General features: G+C 54.0%; 1 protein-coding gene across 6 annotated transcripts in view; it reads right to left on the minus strand.

Annotated features, from left to right (window-relative positions):
• Positions 1-20,496, minus strand: part of rev1 (REV1 DNA directed polymerase) — a 151,409-nt gene that overhangs the window by 39,600 nt on the left and 91,313 nt on the right. For all 6 annotated transcript variants that reach the window (XR_015079734.1, XR_015079735.1, XR_015079733.1 and 3 more), the window contains 2 exons: positions 14,886-14,988; positions 2,015-2,177 (listed from right to left, as the gene is read on the minus strand). Coding sequence is in view for 3 of the 6 variants with exons in the window: in XM_085998919.1 (XP_085855045.1) it covers positions 2,015-2,177; positions 14,886-14,988 (266 nt within the window). In the remaining 3 variants the exon portion in view is untranslated. The remainder of the gene's footprint in view (positions 1-2,014; positions 2,178-14,885; positions 14,989-20,496) is intronic.

The raw sequence follows: 20,496 nt of genomic DNA on the forward strand, positions 1-20,496 counted from the left end.
TTAACAGAGAACACCCAACCATTTATCTCCTGTGACAGCGCCACCACAGGTGGGAGGAGAACACAAAATACATAACACTTCCCTCCATCGTAAGGTCAGAGATGGGGATGTTCGCTTATGATTGTAGTGTTCAGTTCCATTCACAACTCCTCAGATAGTGAAGCAGTCCATGCCCGCATGCAGCAAGACCTGGACGACATTCAGGCTTGGGCTGATAAGTGGCAGGTAACATTCATGCTGCACAAGTACCAAACAATGACTATCTCCAACAAGACAGAGTCTAACCACCACCCCATGACATTCAACGGCATTACCATTGTCGAATCCCCCACCATCAACACCACTAACCAGAAACTTAAATACTGTGGCTACAAGAGCAGGTCGGTGGCTGGGTATTCTGTGGCGAGTGACTCGCCTCCTGACACCCCAAAGCTTTTCCACCATCTACAAAGCACAAGTCAGGAGTGTGATGGAATACTCTCCACTTGCCTGGATGAGTGCAGCTCCAACAACACTCAAGAAGCTTGACACCATCCAGGACAAAGCAGCCCGCTTGATCGGCATCCAACCCACCACCTTAAATATTCTCTCTCCACCACCCGCGCACCGTGGCTGCAGTGTGAATAATCTACAAGATGCACTGCAGCAACTTGCCAAGGCTTCTTCGGCAGCACCTCCCAAAACCACGACCTCTACCACCTAGAAGGACAAGGCAGATGGCGCATGGGAACACCATCACCTTCAAGATCCCCTCCAAGTCACACCTACCTGACTTGGAAATATATCGCCGTTCCTTCATCGTCGCTGGGTCAAAATCCTGGTACTCCCTCCCTAACAGCACCGCGGGAGTACCTTCACCGCAGGGACTGCTGTGGTTCAAGGCGGTGGCTCACCACCACCTTCTCAAGGGCAATTAGGGATGGCCTTGCCAGCAACGCCCACATCCCATAAACGAATAAAAAAAAATTCCTGTTCACACCATGGAATGAAGAGGAGTATATAACATGGCAGCACATGTTGATAGATGCTGCCCTTGTGGTGCTGCTGCTGGACCAAGTGCAGCAAAGTAGGGCTTCTCCCTTTGGGGCCGAGGGGCACCCTCTTCTCTGTATAGCTGTCTGTAATGAATGGAAATATGCAGTAGGAGGTTGTGGCAGCCTTTGGAAGACTGCCATCAATTGCCTACAGAGTATATGGCCATAGTATGCCAGACACAAAGAGTTCACTTTCAAACTGCTGCAGGTTCACTGAGGCAGCATGCAAAGCACTCAGGCAACCTTCCAGCTGTTTCTCTTTCACATACATGCCCATATTGCAGCAAGGCAACCTTTGTAGGTAACACCGAAATATGCAACTGCGGTCATATAGAAATCACACACAAATTGAAATGTAGGGTGGGCACTTGGATGTCCCTGTCTCTGCTCTTCAAAATTCTAACATATTTGCTTTTTACATTTGCTTACAGGAAAAGGCAGTACATAACAGTTGAGAGGAAAGGCGTACCCAAGGCGATCAAAGCAATTTGCAGCCGTTTTGTAGAGGTGTCATTGAAAATCCAGAGGGAAAAGTCAGAAGCCTCTCAAGCTCAGGGCTCATACCATGTTTTGCTCATTATTCTTTCTCCTCATACTCACTCACTCCCTAACAGATAAGCACACACTACACCTTGGCAATACACCACAAAATATCTTGCTGCAAGCATTCCAACATATGCCTCTGTTCTGGTTCTATAGGTGTTCAAGAAGGCCCACAGCATATGACAGTGATACTGATGAACCCAACCCAACTTGCTCTCTCTTCCTTCATGCCGAATCTCTTTCCCTCCTTCCATCCCCTTCTCACTCTCCCTCTTTCCCCTCTCTTCTTCCTTCCACTTCACTCTCTCCCTCCTTCCTTCCCCTTCTTTCTTTCTGCCACCTTCCCTAATTTCTCTCTCCCTTGTTTCTCTCCCTCCTTCTGATCGTCCCACTTCAGTTTATGGTAGGCATCTTTTACATTTTTCAAACTTGCTAACCTTCTGAAAGCCTGTGTTCCACAGCTTTCTTTGACCTGGATGTCTGAAAAAGGTCCATCATTGAACACGATGCCCCAGCAGTAGAGTTGCTCCGCACAAATGGAGAAAAGGGAGTAAGTGATGTTTTAGTGTCTGGGATTAACTGATGCATCTGAATTCCAACCTAAAGAATGAAAAGAAAAAAAAAAATACTAGATTCCATTCAAATACATCTCCATATGATTAAAATAATCTTTCACATTTTATTCACTTATTGCACAGTTTCTACTTTATAGTATACTAGCTGGGGGAGCCCGGCTTTGCCAGGGCTGTTTTGGGCCCGATGCCCGAGTTGAAAAGCATTAGTCCCACCCACAGACGCAGTGATTGGCCAACCATCAGGCGACTGAACTGTAGGATTGGTCAATCGTGACGGCACAGGATTGGTCGACCTTGACGACAGTCAATCAATGCTATTAGCAGATAATGAGTTTAATTTTGAAGGTTTTTTGCATAACGCGCGAACAATTTTAGTCCGACCGAAAAGTAAATATGCTTATGACGGTTCTGGAATCGTCAGCTTTCTTTCGACGTAACGCACGTGTAGGTATGCTCTATAACTTTCAAGTTTATTCAAGACAGACAGACAGACAGACAGACGGAATGAAGACAGAAGTATCCTTTTATATATAGACTAGCTGAAGTGCCCGGCGGTGCCGAGGCTTTTTCGAGGGCATGTTGTTGTTGGAAGAGAGAGAGAGCGCGCGACTGGGGGGGGGGGGGGGGGGGGGAGGGTGGGGGGAAGGGAGGGCGGGGGGAAGGGAGGGGAAGGGAAGGGGGAGGGGGGAGGGAGGGGAGCGCGGGGGCCCCCCCCCGAGGGTCGCGGCCCCCCCCCCCCCCCGAGGGTCGCGGGCCGCCCCCCCCCCCCCCCCGCCGAGGTGAAGACCGCCGATTGCGGCTGTGCGAGACGGCCGGCGGGCCCGGTTGCCAGGGTAACGCTTGACGCTCAGCAAGCCCCGCCCCCCGGCCGAGCCAGAGAGAGACACCGCGTCTCAGCTCCTGCTGCGCGCGCACCCTAGCGGCGCTGGGCTGAGGCTCGGCCCTCCAGCCTTCGAGTGGGGCCGGGAGGTGCCTAGCTCGGGCGTGGGTGCGAAGGAGAAGCCGAGGCTTCGAGGCCTACCTGGAAAAACGGGGAAGGTAGGAAAATTAATGAGATTAGATAAGTTAATTAGTTTCTAAATCATTTTTTTTTAAAACAATATGTGTTTTAAAAGCAACGTTTTTTTTTTAAAGACGCAGAAAGCGGGAAAAAGAAAGGAAAAGTTTGGAATCCAGATGGCGGTGACTCACCTCGGTTCAGAACGATAAGGCCCGGCCACACATGCACCGATTGGCCCGGCGGCACACGCCAGCAACCCGGCGTACGATTGGTCGAGCTCGAGGTCACTCTGTCGCTAATGAGTGGATAATGAGATGCTAATGAGCGGAATGTTAAGGTTTTTCGGATACCGCGGGCGCGATTTTAGCCCGGCCGAAACGTAAATACGCTTAAAACCGTCTCGGAAGCGTAAGCTTTCTTTGGAGGCAACGCGCGCGTAGGTACGCCCTGTAACTTTTGAGCGCATACCCGACAGACGCACACGCGATGACAGACAGACAGAATGACAGACAGACAGAAGTACCGATTTATATATATATAGATAGATAGATAGATAGATATAGATATATCTCACAAAATGTAAACGTATTACACAATTACCTCAAACATTGCAGCTTGCTACAACAGAGGTGACTTATAATTGTGGCCATACCATAAAATGCAGTGCAACAAATAAATTGTGGCACAAACTGCATGAATAATTAAAACAAATATTACGCAGGGGTGTCCAAACTTTTTGTCATAGTGAGCTAACTAGCAGCATGGGACTTGTGGAGCTCTGTGGGTTACATATAAGAAAGTATAAAATATAACATTGAATTTAAGGTGCTTAGAAGAGACTTTCAATTATTAGAACACTTTGTTAAAAAAAACTCTACATAAGCATTTTAACGTTATTTAATATACTGTCTTTTCTCATCTTTCTAAAAAAAAAATCCCAGTAATTTATATTAAATTGTTTTGCATATATCAAAATATATTAATTCTAATGGCTAAGTTATTCTTTTTTACATTATTTCTTTCCAGTCTGCTGCTTCCCTATTTTCATTGAACTAATTTTTAATTATATTGCACAGTTAATAACCTTTAAATGTGTTGTAATTGCTGCTGTTTAAGCACAACATACCTGTGTTTGATTAAATTGAAGGCAGAAAGTTATTTTTTATTCAGACCATGTAGAAAAATGTTAGATAGCAAAATGTAAAAATAACTTTCTCCTGATAGTAAAACCTTCAACTAGAACCTGCAAATTGGAATAAAAATGCTTTTATTGAGAAATAGTGCTGCATTTAAATTAGCTGCCATTATTGTTCCAGCTATTGCCGACCATGTAAAAAAAACAAATCTATTGGAATGTAATGTTAAGCTATTCTATTGGCTAGTCATCTTTCCTGTAGTGAATGTTGTTAGATGCTCAAAACCTGTTCCACTTTCTTTATATCCTAACTCAGTATAGTTGATATGCAGTTGTACATTTTCATATCATTACTTATGAACAGTTTCAAGAAAAGTTTCCCTAAAACAAATGTTTTACCTTGCTGCCCTTGCGCTCCCCAAGGTTCAGCCTGACAGCTGCCTGCTCTTCCTGAGATTTAGCCTTGCAGCCCCTACCTCCCTGAGGTTCAGCCTTGCTGCTGCCAATAAAGCAGCAGACTGAGAACAGACCTTTTCAAACCACCAAATTCAAACAGACAAAAACAGCTGCATGGGAAGCATAAGTACAAATAAGGGAATAGGTTAATGGGCTTTGTGAGCTGGATAAGCTTGGGCTTGTGGACAGCGTATGAACTGTGAGCCATAGCCAGATTTACAGTATTGTGCTTTCCCAGCAAAGAGAACTTAAAATAGTGAAAATGAGGAGAAATTTAAACGTATTAAACATGTTGCACCCAATATACATAGAATTTTGCACATATAGGATACTGCACCTGCTACTGAAAGTCAGCGCTACATATTACACTGAAAGTCACAACAGCCTATTATATGGGGATAATGAAAATTCTAGCAGGTAATTATTTTAATTAGGGACAGAATTGGTCAAATAATAGATGCAACCTGCTGTTCTAATCTGCTCAAAATCCCCTATTCCAGCACAACAAACCCTGAAACATTAATTAATAGATTACCATAATTCTAGGAAGGCAGGCTTTTATCATGGATTAAATGGAGAAGGGAATAACCAGAAGTACTATGAATGGTAAATACTCAATTTTAGATGTAACCATGCCACTTTAAGAAAGTCTTTCTTCTTAAATATTAGCTGCTCGATGGACCTCTGCACTCATCGATTTCAGCGCATAGGATATGCAAAAGCAGTAACAACCATGAGAACCTCCTGCAACGCATCCGCTTAACATTGTTCTCAATAAATTCTTGACCCTAATTTGGTTTCTGTCTTTCTCTTTACTCCCACTTTCCAAGAAGTTTTAGCTATGCTTAGCAATAGCTTGTCAGAAATGGAGAAGAATCAAAACATGGCCCAAGCTCAGTCTAAAAACCGATCAATTCCACTGGCAATACTTGTGTGAAGTAAGCCCATTGCAAGATCAAATTGGGTGGCATTACCCTCGCACATCACCTCCACTAGAATGCATGGCTACCCGAGGGTGCTCTGCACAAGAATATTTACAAAACAAATTAAATACTAATATATCTCCTGTGGTGCTGCTCATGATGAGTCAGGCCAGCAAGGAGGCTGATGGGTGTGAGATACGTACACATGGCCACTGAAAGAATTTAGAAAGAAGTTGGAGATGTGATCAGAGGTAATGAAGTAAGCGTTTTTGAGTGGTTCGTGACAAAAAAAAATTAAATAGTGTTTGTCTTACCCACTGCTGGTAGATAAAGAAAAGAAATTGTCTCACTCACAATATATAAATAAATCTGCACAAGGAACCTGTTGTAGTTGAATAATTAACACCTTAAATATATTAACTAATATTATGATTCTATAATTTCAACAGAAAAACAAATGTTAGAGTGTAGGAATAGGCGTATTCCTAACAAATAACGGAGCTTGACTCGGAAGAACAACAAACAGGATTTTAATGTTGAATTAGATGAAGTACAGCAAACAACGTAGAACGATGCAGGAGAGTCGTGGAACAGGTCTTTCCCCAGCGGGAGCGCCACGAGGACGGACTAGGCAGTCCGGAGGTTTGCGAGATGACGTCACCGCGTTGCTCGCGTTTTCCCGCGCTTGGGGCATCATGTGACTTGAGACGTGACGTCATCGCGTTTGCCCGCGCTTGGGGCGGTCACGTGAATTGCGCGATGACGTTATCACGTTTACCCGGCACTGGAGCTGGCCGTTGCGGCCGAAGTTGCAGGCGCGGGAGGCCGAGCTGGGCCGGCGATTGCCGCGGGAGTGGGAGGCCGAGCTGGGCTGGTGATTGCCGCGGGAGCGGGAGGCCGAGCTGAGCCGGCTCGCGTCTACCCGCATCATCGTGTTTGCCCGCGTCATCGCGTTAGGTCGCGTTCTTAAAGGGGCAACGCCCCGTACAGGTAAACTATACACATCGTTAAGTTAAAGGGAATTATGTATAAGTAAGGGACACTCGGTGGTACCGCTACATGCGCCCCCCCCAGAATTCACTTTAACGGACGTCAAAAGGTGAGGTGGTCCGACGAGCCTGTCTGAACGACTCCTGCAGTCTCGAGATGGAAACTGCTGGGTGGCTGGTGGTCGATCGTGCTTGGTCTGCCGTAACGACGATGGGTGTCCGATGGTCTCGGCGGTTGTGCTGTCTCGACTTGGCGGGCGAGGTCTAAAGGTGCTGGTCGTGAGCGGATCCTTGCGTGCGTCGTGGCGGATAAAACATATCCAGCCTTGCGAAGGACCGTGGCGTCATGGCGAATAAAACGTATTCAGCCAGGCGAAGGACCGTGGAGACGTGTGACCTCTGCAGCCCGTGGTTCGAAGCGGGCGCCGGGGCGAAACAGCCGGCCGCGTCACAGTGACTGGCAGGTTGGGCAGACGCGGACCATGGCTCAGTCATTGTGGGGAAAAGGTCCCCAGTCTGACGAAATCTGCAGGAACGCCGAACGGGTGATCTAGGAGGAAATAAACGTGGGTCCTGGCAGGTTGGTGAACTCGCCGAGAGGCGAGCGAACTCCTCGGCAGTCGGGAACGCACGGAACGGTGCGTGCCGTAGTGCCACGACGGTAACACAGAAGAGAGTGAACCGTTGCTGCGTTGATCAGTGATGACAGCAAGTTTCGCGTGGCCGATCGCGGCCGCGGGATGCCCGTTGGACCCGTCCTCAATGGTCGCAGCGTCAGATGTTTGCGTTTGTTGAGGGGAACACTGTAGAGAGGGCGGCAACGCTTCTAGTTGTTGATGATTTAGGGGGAAAACTGCCGGGAGGGCAGCAACGCTTCTAGTTATTGTTGATGGAGGGGAAAAACTGCCAGGAGAGCGGCAACGCTTTGCTTTCGCGCCAAAAAGTGTGGTAGAAAACACAACCAGCAGGCTGACGGGCTGGTGCATCCTCGCGGGGGGGGCGAGTCCTCGCGGTTCGGGGGGGGGGGCGAGTCCTCGCGGTTCGCAGGGGGGGCGAGTCCTCGCGGTTCGGGGGGGGGGCGAGTCCTCGCGGTTCGCGGGGGGGGGGGCGAGTCCTCGCGGTTCGCGGGGGGGCGAGTCCTCGCGGTTGGGGGTGGGGGGCGAGTCCTCGCGGTTCGCGGGGGGGGGGGGCGAGTCCTCGCGGTTCGCGGGGGGGGGGGGGGTGGCGAGTCCTCGCGGTTCGCGGGGGGGTGGCGAGTCCTCGCGGTTCGCGGGGGGGTGGCGAGTCCTCGCGGTTCGCGGGGGGGGGGCGAGTCCTCGCGGTTCGCGGGGGGGGCGAGTCCTCGCGGTTCGCGGGGGGGCGAGTCCTCGCGGTTCGCGGGGGGGCGAGTCCTCGCGGTTCGCGGGGGGGGGGCGAGTCCTCGCGGTTCGCGGGGGGGCGAGTCCTCGCGGTTCGCGGGGGGGGCGAGTCCTCGCGGTTCGCGGGGGGGCGAGTCCTCGCGGTTCGCGGGGGGGCGAGTCCTCGCGGTTCGCGGGGGGGGCGAGTCCTCGCGGTTCGCGGGGGGGGCGAGTCCTCGCGGTTCGCGGGGGGGCGAGTCCTCGCGGTTCGCGGGGGGGCGAGTCCTCGCGGTTCGGGGGGGGGCGAGTCCTCGCGGTTCGGGGGGGGGGGGGGCGAGTCCTCGCGGTTCGGGGGGGGGGGCGAGTCCTCGCGGTTCGCGGGGGGGCGAGTCCTCGCGGTTCGCGGGGGGGCGAGTCCTCGCGGTTCGCGGGGGGGGCGAGTCCTCGCGGTTCGCGGGGGGGGCGAGTCCTCGCGGTTCGCGGGGGGGGCGAGTCCTCGCGGTTCGCGGGGGGGGCGAGTCCTCGCGGTTCGCGGGGGGGCGAGTCCTCGCGGTTCGCGGGGGGGCGAGTCCTCGCGGTTCGCGGGGGGGGGCGAGTCCTCGCGGTTCGCGGGGGGGCGAGTCCTCGCGGTTCGCGGGGGGGGCGAGTCCTCGCGGTTCGCGGGGGGGGGCGAGTCCTCGCGGTTCGCGGGGGGGCGAGTCCTCGCGGTTCGCGGGGGGGCGAGTCCTCGCGGTTCGCGGGGGGGGCGAGTCCTCGCGGTTCGCGGGGGGGCGAGTCCTCGCGGTTCGCGGGGGGGCGAGTCCTCGCGGTTCGCGGGGGGGGCGAGTCCTCGCGGTTCGCGGGGGGGGCGAGTCCTCGCGGTTCGCGGGGGGGGCGAGTCCTCGCGGTTCGCGGGGGGGGCGAGTCCTCGCGGTTCGCGGGGGGGGCGAGTCCTCGCGGTTCGCGGGGGGGGCGAGTCCTCGCGGTTCGCGGGGGGGGCGAGTCCTCGCGGTTCGCGGGGGGGGCGAGTCCTCGCGGTTCGCGGGGGGGGCGAGTCCTCGCGGTTCGCGGGGGGGCGAGTCCTCGCGGTTCGCGGGGGGGGCGAGTCCTCGCGGTTCGCGGGGGGGCGAGTCCTCGCGGTTCGCGGGGGGGCGAGTCCTCGCGGTTCGCGGGGGGGGCGAGTCCTCGCGGTTCGCGGGGGGGGCGAGTCCTCGCGGTTCGCGGGGGGGGCGAGTCCTCGCGGTTCGCGGGGGGGGCGAGTCCTCGCGGTTCGCGGGGGGGGCGAGTCCTCGCGGTTCGCGGGGGGGGCGAGTCCTCGCGGTTCGCGGGGGGGGCGAGTCCTCGCGGTTCGCGGGGGGGCGAGTCCTCGCGGTTCGCGGGGGGGGCGAGTCCTCGCGGTTCGCGGGGGGGCGAGTCCTCGCGGTTCGCGGGGGGGGCGAGTCCTCGCGGTTCGCGGGGGGGGCGAGTCCTCGCGGTTCGCGGGGGGGGCGAGTCCTCGCGGTTCGCGGGGGGGGCGAGTCCTCGCGGTTCGCGGGGGGGGCGAGTCCTCGCGGTTCGCGGGGGGGGCGAGTCCTCGCGGTTCGCGGGGGGGGCGAGTCCTCGCGGTTCGCGGGGGGGGCGAGTCCTCGCGGTTCGCGGGGGGGGCGAGTCCTCGCGGTTCGCGGGGGGGGCGAGTCCTCGCGGTTCGCGGGGGGGGCGAGTCCTCGCGGTTCGCGGGGGGGGCGAGTCCTCGCGGTTCGCGGGGGGGGCGAGTCCTCGCGGTTCGCGGGGGGGGCGAGTCCTCGCGGTTCGCGGGGGGGGCGAGTCCTCGCGGTTCGCGGGGGGGGGCGAGTCCTCGCGGTTCGCGGGGGGGGGCGAGTCCTCGCGGTTCGCGGGGGGGGCGAGTCCTCGCGGTTCGCGGGGGGGGCGAGTCCTCGCGGTTCGCGGGGGGGGCGAGTCCTCGCGGTTCGCGGGGGGGCGAGTCCTCGCGGTTCGCGGGGGGGGCGAGTCCTCGCGGTTCGCGGGGGGGGCGAGTCCTCGCGGTTCGCGGGGGGGGCGAGTCCTCGCGGTTCGCGGGGGGGGCGAGTCCTCGCGGTTCGCGGGGGGGGCGAGTCCTCGCGGTTCGCGGGGGGGGCGAGTCCTCGCGGTTCGCGGGGGGGGCGAGTCCTCGCGGTTCGCGGGGGGGGGCGAGTCCTCGCGGTTCGCGGGGGGGGCGAGTCCTCGCGGTTCGCGGGGGGGGCGAGTCCTCGCGGTTCGCGGGGGGGGCGAGTCCTCGCGGTTCGCGGGGGGGGCGAGTCCTCGCGGTTCGCGGGGGGGGCGAGTCCTCGCGGTTCGCGGGGGGGGCGAGTCCTCGCGGTTCGCGGGGGGGGCGAGTCCTCGCGGTTCGCGGGGGGGGCGAGTCCTCGCGGTTCGCGGGGGGGGCGAGTCCTCGCGGTTCGCGGGGGGGGCGAGTCCTCGCGGTTCGCGGGGGGGGCGAGTCCTCGCGGTTCGCGGGGGGGGGCGAGTCCTCGCGGTTCGCGGGGGGGGCGAGTCCTCGCGGTTCGCGGGGGGGGCGAGTCCTCGCGGTTCGCGGGGGGGGCGAGTCCTCGCGGTTCGCGGGGGGGGCGAGTCCTCGCGGTTCGCGGGGGGGGCGAGTCCTCGCGGTTCGCGGGGGGGCGAGTCCTCGCGGTTCGCGGGGGGGGCGAGTCCTCGCGGTTCGCGGGGGGGCGAGTCCTCGCGGTTCGCGGGGGGGGCGAGTCCTCGCGGTTCGCGGGGGGGGCGAGTCCTCGCGGTTCGCGGGGGGGGCGAGTCCTCGCGGTTCGCGGGGGGGCGAGTCCTCGCGGTTCGCGGGGGGGGCGAGTCCTCGCGGTTCGCGGGGGGGCGAGTCCTCGCGGTTCGCGGGGGGGCGAGTCCTCGCGGTTCGCGGGGGGGGCGAGTCCTCGCGGTTCGCGGGGGGGCGAGTCCTCGCGGTTCGCGGGGGGGCGAGTCCTCGCGGTTCGCGGGGGGGCGAGTCCTCGCGGTTCGCGGGGGGGCGAGTCCTCGCGGTTCGCGGGGGGGGCGAGTCCTCGCGGTTCGCGGGGGGGGCGAGTCCTCGCGGTTCGCGGGGGGGGCGAGTCCTCGCGGTTCGCGGGGGGGGCGAGTCCTCGCGGTTCGCGGGGGGGGCGAGTCCTCGCGGTTCGCGGGGGGGGCGAGTCCTCGCGGTTCGCGGGGGGGGCGAGTCCTCGCGGTTCGCGGGGGGGGCGAGTCCTCGCGGTTCGCGGGGGGGCGAGTCCTCGCGGTTCGCGGGGGGGCGAGTCCTCGCGGTTCGCGGGGGGGGCGAGTCCTCGCGGTTCGCGGGGGGGGCGAGTCCTCGCGGTTCGCGGGGGGGGCGAGTCCTCGCGGTTCGCGGGGGGGGCGAGTCCTCGCGGTTCGCGGGGGGGGCGAGTCCTCGCGGTTCGCGGGGGGGGCGAGTCCTCGCGGTTCGCGGGGGGGGCGAGTCCTCGCGGTTCGCGGGGGGGGCGAGTCCTCGCGGTTCGCGGGGGGGCGAGTCCTCGCGGTTCGCGGGGGGGGCGAGTCCTCGCGGTTCGCGGGGGGGCGAGTCCTCGCGGTTCGCGGGGGGGGCGAGTCCTCGCGGTTCGCGGGGGGGGCGAGTCCTCGCGGTTCGCGGGGGGGCGAGTCCTCGCGGTTCGCGGGGGGGGCGAGTCCTCGCGGTTCGCGGGGGGGCGAGTCCTCGCGGTTCGCGGGGGGGGCGAGTCCTCGCGGTTCGCGGGGGGGGCGAGTCCTCGCGGTTCGCGGGGGGGGCGAGTCCTCGCGGTTCGCGGGGGGGGCGAGTCCTCGCGGTTCGCGGGGGGGGCGAGTCCTCGCGGTTCGCGGGGGGGGCGAGTCCTCGCGGTTCGCGGGGGGGGCGAGTCCTCGCGGTTCGCGGGGGGGCGAGTCCTCGCGGTTCGCGGGGGGGGCGAGTCCTCGCGGTTCGCGGGGGGGCGAGTCCTCGCGGTTCGCGGGGGGGGCGAGTCCTCGCGGTTCGCGGGGGGGGCGAGTCCTCGCGGTTCGCGGGGGGGGCGAGTCCTCGCGGTTCGCGGGGGGGGCGAGTCCTCGCGGTTCGCGGGGGGGGCGAGTCCTCGCGGTTCGCGGGGGGGCGAGTCCTCGCGGTTCGCGGGGGGGGCGAGTCCTCGCGGTTCGCGGGGGGGGCGAGTCCTCGCGGTTCGCGGGGGGGGCGAGTCCTCGCGGTTCGCGGGGGGGCGAGTCCTCGCGGTTCGCGGGGGGGCGAGTCCTCGCGGTTCGCGGGGGGGCGAGTCCTCGCGGTTCGCGGGGGGGCGAGTCCTCGCGGTTCGCGGGGGGGCGAGTCCTCGCGGTTCGCGGGGGGGCGAGTCCTCGCGGTTCGCGGGGGGGGCGAGTCCTCGCGGTTCGCGGGGGGGGCGAGTCCTCGCGGTTCGCGGGGGGGGCGAGTCCTCGCGGTTCGCGGGGGGGGCGAGTCCTCGCGGTTCGCGGGGGGGGCGAGTCCTCGCGGTTCGCGGGGGGGGCGAGTCCTCGCGGTTCGCGGGGGGGGCGAGTCCTCGCGGTTCGCGGGGGGGCGAGTCCTCGCGGTTCGCGGGGGGGCGAGTCCTCGCGGTTCGCGGGGGGGGCGAGTCCTCGCGGTTCGCGGGGGGGGCGAGTCCTCGCGGTTCGCGGGGGGGGCGAGTCCTCGCGGTTCGCGGGGGGGCGAGTCCTCGCGGTTCGCGGGGGGGGCGAGTCCTCGCGGTTCGCGGGGGGGCGAGTCCTCGCGGTTCGCGGGGGGGGCGAGTCCTCGCGGTTCGCGGGGGGGCGAGTCCTCGCGGTTCGCGGGGGGGGCGAGTCCTCGCGGTTCGCGGGGGGGGCGAGTCCTCGCGGTTCGCGGGGGGGCGAGTCCTCGCGGTTCGCGGGGGGGGCGAGTCCTCGCGGTTCGCGGGGGGGGCGAGTCCTCGCGGTTCGCGGGGGGGGGCGAGTCCTCGCGGTTCGCGGGGGGGGCGAGTCCTCGCGGTTCGCGGGGGGGGCGAGTCCTCGCGGTTCGCGGGGGGGGCGAGTCCTCGCGGTTCGCGGGGGGGGCGAGTCCTCGCGGTTCGCGGGGGGGCGAGTCCTCGCGGTTCGCGGGGGGGCGAGTCCTCGCGGTTCGCGGGGGGGGCGAGTCCTCGCGGTTCGCGGGGGGGGCGAGTCCTCGCGGTTCGCGGGGGGGGGGGCGAGTCCTCGCGGTTCGCGGGGGGCGAGTCCTCGTGGCATCTCCGGTGGGGCGCGCTCCGATCTTGTGGGCCCGAAAACCTGCGGAACCCGTGCTTGGAGGGATTCATACTTGCTGTTGCGTTGGGAGATGTCGTGGAGGCGGACGATCCGTTAGGCTGTCGAGCCGACGAAAACGGAGACCTCGTTGGTCTGCGCCGCATCGATGTTCTTGGCGAACGGGGCTTCTACCTGAAGAAAGCATGAGTGCGATTGCTGCTCCCTGAATTGCGGTAGCGACAGCGAAACGGCTGATGCTTCCATGGCGTGCTTCTTTTGTGAAAATCGTTGACAAAAAAAAAAAAAAAAAAAAAAATTGGGGTCTGGCTGCGTTTCGTTCGTGAAAAACGGGATCACCTCCAGGCTGCGCTTCCTTTGCGAATACGTTCGTAAAGACGGAGTCGCCACTGTAGGAATTGGTGTTCGTCGGTTGTTGTTCGTCAGGCTCTGCTTCTGTGAAACCGTTCACAGAGATGGGGTTCAGGCTGTGCGCGTCGTCCGTGAAAAACGTTCACGGAGACGGGGTCACCAATGTAGGTTTTGATGAATTCCCGTCCTCACGTCGTTGGGTCACCAATGTAGGAATAGGCGTATTCCTAACAAATAATGGAGCTTGACTCGGAAGAACAACAAACAGGATTTTAATGTTGAATTAGATGAAGTACAGCAAACAACGTAGAACGATGCAGGAGAGTTGTGGAACCGGTCTTTCCCCAGCGGGAACGCCACGAGGACTGACTAGGCAGTCCGGAGGTTTGCGCGATAACGTAATCGCGTTTGTGTCGTGACGTCATCGCGTTGCTCACGTTTTCCCGCGCTTGGGGCGTCACGTGACTTGCGACATGACGTCATCGCGTTTGCCCGCGCTTGGGGCGGTCACGTGAATTGCGTGATGACGTTATCACATTTACCCGGCACTGGAGCTGGCCGTTGCGGCCGAAGTTGCAGGAGCGGGAGGCTGAGCCGGGCCAGCGATTGCCGCGGGAGCAGGAGGCCGAGCTGGGCCGGTGATTGCCGCGGGAGGCCGAGCTGGGCCGGCGATTGCCGTGTGAACGGGAGGCCGAGCTGAGCCAGCTCGCGTTTGCCCGCGTCAGGTCGCGTTCTTAAAGGGGCAACGCCCCGTACAGGTAAACTATATATATATACACATTGTTAAGTTAAAAGGGAATTATGTATAATAAGTAAGGGACACTCGGTGGTACCACTACAAGAGCACAGAAGGTGGCCATTCGGCCCATCGTGCCTTTGCCAGCTCTTTGATAGAGCTATCCAATTAGTCCCACTCCCCCTCTTTCCCCACAGCCTGGGAATTTTTTTCCCTTCAAATATTTATCGAATTCCCTTTTAAAGGTTACTATTAAATCTGTTTCCACCACCCTTTCAGGCAGTGCATATTAGATCACAACAACTCTGTGTAAAAAAAAATGTTTCCTCATGTCGCTTCTGGTTCACCTTAAATCGGTGTCGTCTGGTTACCAATCCTTCTGCCACTGGAAACATTATTTACTTTAGGAGCTGTACAAAACAACTGCAAAATGTGCTATCCTAACACTGTTCTTTTAATTTGGATTCTGGGAGTTTGGTGTTTGGCTCCCAAATTTTATGCTGTTAAATCAATGTTTCACAATGCAGCAGCACAATTGTAGACTTAGCTAAAGAACATAAAACATTTTAAAAGTTTTGATTTTATAATGGTGGCAATTTTTAAATAGTGACCACCAATTTTCAACAGAAAGATTTTAACTCACCCCTCTCATATCTGTCACATTCAGCTTCATCATATGGAACATGTTCAGTATCTCTCTGCTAATTATCTTAGCACTGCATGTTGCATGGTCCAATGTCACACTTCTGCAGAATCCAAATTTGGAGAAATAGGGTAGTTAGGATAAAAACTCGAAGCAGGCAAGACCAGAACACATTTAGCCACTCGGCTTATGAAAAAATTCTATATTGATGTTATTAATACAAATGAAAACCAACTTTAAAAATCCACTCCCTCAGAATTCTATATTTAAATTAATATATTAACATAATAAATCAAGAAAGAAATGAAAAAGACTATAAAGTGCTTTAGTTTGAGATATTAAAATGAAGCTTGTTGAATGCTTAAAAAAAATTAACAAACTTGGGTTTTATTTTCACAATGATTTTGTTCTAATCACAAAAATGACTATTTTTCATCATTATAGAAAGCAAATTCTAAACAAAACCCCTTAAGAGGGCTCCAATAAACAATTGCGACATGCTTAAAAACTAAAATGAAATCAAGAAGTTGCACTGCTGTAGCAGGAAGCTTTGCACCTGACTGTTGTCACAGATCATCTCTGTGGTTAGTGTTTCAGTGCTACAAGGCAGAGATGAATAATTTGATGCATCTGAATTTGACATAAAATAAGCAAACTTAATTTGAGGATTCAAAAACATCACAATACATAGAATAAGAGGGGATTTGATGGAATGTAATTTTATTTTGTTAAATATCTATCAACTTTTTTTCTTTCCCAGGTTTTCTCATTAGATTTTCTCCCAGAACAGTTGAATCTTCTCTTCCACTTCCCCACTCAAAATTAGTTAAAAATGCAAGAAAATGATTTGGGTAACTTTGGTGGACACATTGTAAATAATGTGAAATGTGTATTTCTTGTATATATCCATGACGAATCAAACAAGGTTTAAATTTAAAGCATCTTAATCTTAAAAAACATAATAGAAACATTGACAATCTTTAAAAAATACTAAAAGCATTTGGAATTATTTTTCAGCATCCTATGGGAAGACTGGGATGCTTTAGACAGATGCCAGATATGAAAAGTAGCCTATTACATAAAGGGATAAATTTGGGTGCCATTGGAGGACATGGAAACTGGAAATACAAGGCGGTTCATAAAATACACAATCATACATGAGAAAAAAGATGAGTGTTACTAGGCTACTTAGCCCAAAAGAACAGGGGTACGGTACTGTAGTGACATGATATCCGACTAGCAACCCAGAGGTTTTGTTATAAAAGAAACAAACTAGTTCCTTTACGCCCTTTAGGGAAAAAAACCTGCCACTCCATCTAGTCTGGGTAGTTGACTCTTTTTTAAAAAACATTTGCTAGAAGGCAGCCCAGCACCACCTGCTCAGGGCAACCACCAGGAATGGACAATAAATGCAGGCTTACTAGCATCACCAACATCCAGAGAACAAAAACAAACAAATCCAGAGCGCAATTCAGTTTCATGTCATATTGTTGCTTTATTTTTCTGTATATTGCCATTACATTATTTGGCATATGCAAAACAGGATGTGGTTAAAAAGTTAAACTTAACCCACTTAACGGTCTGCAGATAAGTATAAGCACATATTTGATTAAGAGGATGTGTAATTCAACAGCAGGTCCATATTTCCTTGGGGACTAAGGAGAGAGGATAAAACATTGGGAGACTGAGCAAGAAAAGGCAGAGACACTCATCAGATTCATTGCGCTGTTGCTATTGAAGACAGTGGAAAAAAATATTGATGTAGAGATAAATTATTCCTTAGACTATGATATATATTTGAACACTACAATGAAAGCTCCACAATGGTTTAGTTGGTAAATCCGCATCATGGTGCAGTACTGAAGCATGCAGACTAGGAAGGTTCCAGGTTTAGTTTCTGTGCTGAGTTAGGTCATCTCAGTCACTGTGGCATTAATGGTGGTACAATTTGATTTAGCATGACTGAATTTGGGGGTGAGAAACAGAGGGAAATCGTCCAGAATTCCAACTACTGACAGCTAGCCAGTGACTGCTGCTGGAAAGTATGCATGTGTGTTGAGGTCATGAAAGAACATGATTGGGTTCAGCTATGATAAAGGTTGACCAGATTGGCAATATGAATTGCCCTGGCTCCCACATGAAGTACTACCACTTGGGCAAGATCCTGGAGGGTGGCCAGCACTGTGAAACTGTACCTAGAGTCAGCTCCTACAGGAAAGGGAGGAGAAAATAGAAGGAAGAAAATACTAAAACCTTGTCAATCACAAGACAATCAGAGATGAGGGATGCCATTCAGCACATCTTGATTCATCCATCCAGAAATACCCTCAAGTTCCTCTCATTGCAACATGCAACTAGTTCTTAAATGATTCCAGGATTTCCACTTCCACTAATCAATTTAGAAGTCCATTCCATGTATTGATTACTGTGTGTGCAGACAAACTTTGCTATCTGTCCTTTCACTAGTTTGAACCCATGTCCCCTTATCTTATTCATGTAATTTACTATGAAGTCATTTTCTGTAATTATCTTTTCCATAGCATTTACTATCTTATATACGTCTATAAGATTGCCTCTTAAACATTTCCTTTCACGGGTGAAGAGCCCTAGTTTCACCAATTTTTCCACTAACTCAGCTATCTGACACTTGGGAACAGCCTCATGGCTCAAGAATTGGAAACTTAGGAACAAGAGTAGGCTATTCAGCCTCTCAAGCCTGTTCCACCATTCAATGAGATCATGGCTGATCTGTCTTGTAACTCCATTTATCCACATTGGGCCATATCCCTTGGTACCTTTGGCTAGCAAAAACTGTCGATCTCAGATTTAAAATTATTAATTGATCTAGCATCTATTGCTTTTTGTGGGAGAGAGTTCCACCTCCCTTTGCTTGAAGAAGTGCTTCCTAACTTGTTTCCTGAAAAGCCTGGCTCTGATTCTAAGGTTATGTATGCCCTCTTGTCCTAGACTCCCCCACCAGTAGAAAAAGTTTCTCTATCTTCCCTATCAATTCCTTTCAAAATCCTACAAATTTATATAAATGACCTGGATTCAGAAACTCAATGCAAAGTGCTCAGATTTGCAAATTAAACCAAACTAGGAGTGGTATCAGAAGATGCTACTTAACCTTCTATATTCAGAAAGTTCAACGAGGAATGTCTCCATCATGTTTAAATGACCAGAACGGGACACAGTATTCAAGGTGCAGTTTGACCAGAGCTGATCATAGCCGCCTTTGACTTATATTCTATGGTTTTGGCCTAATTATTCAACATTCTATTACCTTTAATGATTACTGCTTTGAATTAGTTGGACATATTGAACATCAACTCTACTAAGACCCCTAGGATTCGTTTAACTTCATCTGTAGCTATTTCAGCACCAGTTATGGAGTATGTGTGTGATCTATTTCCTTCCTATGTATAGCACTTTACACTTCTCTGCATTAAATTTCATTTGTCATGCTTTTACCCACTTAAATATTTTGTCCAACTCATTCTGTAATTTCCGAGCTGCCTTTTCTGATACCACTGCTCCTCCTAGTTTGGTTTAATTTGCAAATCTGAGCACATTGCATTGAGTTTCTGAATCCAGGTCATTTATATAAATTAGAGAAACAGTAGTGGTCTCAATCTGAGGCATCCCCCTCCGTACTTCCCTCCACTCTGACATAACGTGCGCTCATTGTGTTTACTGAGCCAGATCCTTATGCATTCCCAAGGTTTATCCTAACCCCCCATAGCTTTGAGTTACATTCATAGCCTTTCATGTGAAGCTTCATCCAAAAAGCCTTTTGGAAGTCAAGATGTACCACGTCATGGGGCTTTTCAGTCCACTTGGATTATCACTTCCTCAAAAAATGTCAAGGTGGTTAGTCAGACAGGATCTTCTCTTTCTGAATCCATGTTGACTGCTGTTTACTAGGTTGTTATTGTACAAATTATCCTCAACTTTAACCCGATTATCGATTTCAAGCTCAGAATTATAACTCTAAAGATGTTCCACTTGTTTTCGCTTGGAGTGCTGTTGAGAGTGAGATTAGATTAGGTGACTCATGGAGAAAAACATGAACATGGGTTTAATGGGCCAAATGGCTCGTTTCTGTGCCATAACCTATGCTTCTACATAGACCATTTTAAAGACCCTTTAAGACTTTGTGTAGGTTGCAACTAAGCAAACTATTTTTACTTATTTTGCTGCACAATAATTTTGGGAAATTAAACAGAACATTGGAACAGGAATAGGCCATTTAGCCCCTCGAGCCTGTTCCATCATTCAATGAGATCATGATTGATCTGTGACCTAACTCCACATACACGGCTTTGCCCATATCGCCTAATACTTTTGGTTAACAAAAATCTTATCAATCTCAGATTTAAAATTACCAATTGAGCTAGCATCAACTTCCATTTGCAAAAAAAGAGTTCCAAACTTCTACTACCCTTTGTGTGTAGAAGTGTTTCCTAACTTCACTCCTGAAAGGCTTGACTAATTTTTAGGCTATGTCCCCATGACTCTCCAACCAGCGGAAATAGCTTCTCTCCATCAACCTATCTGTTCCCCTTAATATCTTGAAAAGTTTGATCAAAACACCCCTTAATCTTCTAAATTCCAAAGATTACATCCCTAATTTGTGTAATCTTTCCTCGTAATTTAACCTTTGGAGTCCAGTTACCATTCTGGAAAATCTACACTGCACTCCCTCCAAGGCCAATATATCTTTCCTAAAGTGTGGTGCCCAGAACTGAACACAGTGCTCCAGGTGTGGTCTAACCAGGGCTTTGCATAGCTGTAGCTTGACTTACCCCCTTGTATTCTAGTCCTCTAGATAAAAAGGCCAGCATTCCATTAGCATTTTTGATTATTTTCTGTACCTGTACCTAAAAACAATTTTTAGAAAACAGAAATAGCAATACTAGTTTTATAGGAATGAGAAAAAGTCATTCAGTCCATCCAGCTCATCAAGTTGTTTCAGAACAGGATGTGACAATATGATTCAAAAATATATCCCCATAACTTCTGGCTAAATAAAGAACCCTTTTTTTAAGAAACTGAACTAGCCTCAAATGATACTATGGGCTCGATTTTCATTGGGCCGCTGAGGCGGGATTGGAGGCGTGTGGGGGGTTAAAATTGTGAAATCGGGGGGCACGAACCCATCCCGCCCCCATGCCAGTTTCAAAGGAGGCGGATACCCGACCTGTGCTGGGAGCCACTTCCCCGAGGCGGGAAGGGGATTAGCGCCAATTAACAGGTAGTTAACAGGCAGTTTTTAGCCTAATCCCTATTTTTATCCCTGAAGTGTGGGATTCCCGACGGCTCCAAACCACACCAAGTTAGCGAGGCGGACCGTCGGGTTCGAGATGTCCGGTGTTCAGGTGAGTGATGGGTGCATGAGTGCAGAGTGTTTGGTGTGTGTATAAAGTGTTTAAATAAGTTTTACTTATCTTTACAGCCTTCCTTCCTTCAGGTCTCGGGAGTCCCTCATCTCACCGGCACAGAAAGCAGAATGGCCGCGAGCTGTCAAAATCTGCAGCATTCTGCTTTCTGTTCTGGAGAGATCTCTAAATCAGCCTGAGAGGAAGGAATTAACTTAGAGTACAGATTGTCA

The sequence above is a fragment of the Somniosus microcephalus genome, chromosome 10, assembly GCF_052327205.1.
Source record: "Somniosus microcephalus isolate GS21.2 chromosome 10, FLI_Smic_1.0, whole genome shotgun sequence".
NCBI lineage: Eukaryota > Metazoa > Chordata > Chondrichthyes > Squaliformes > Somniosidae > Somniosus > Somniosus microcephalus.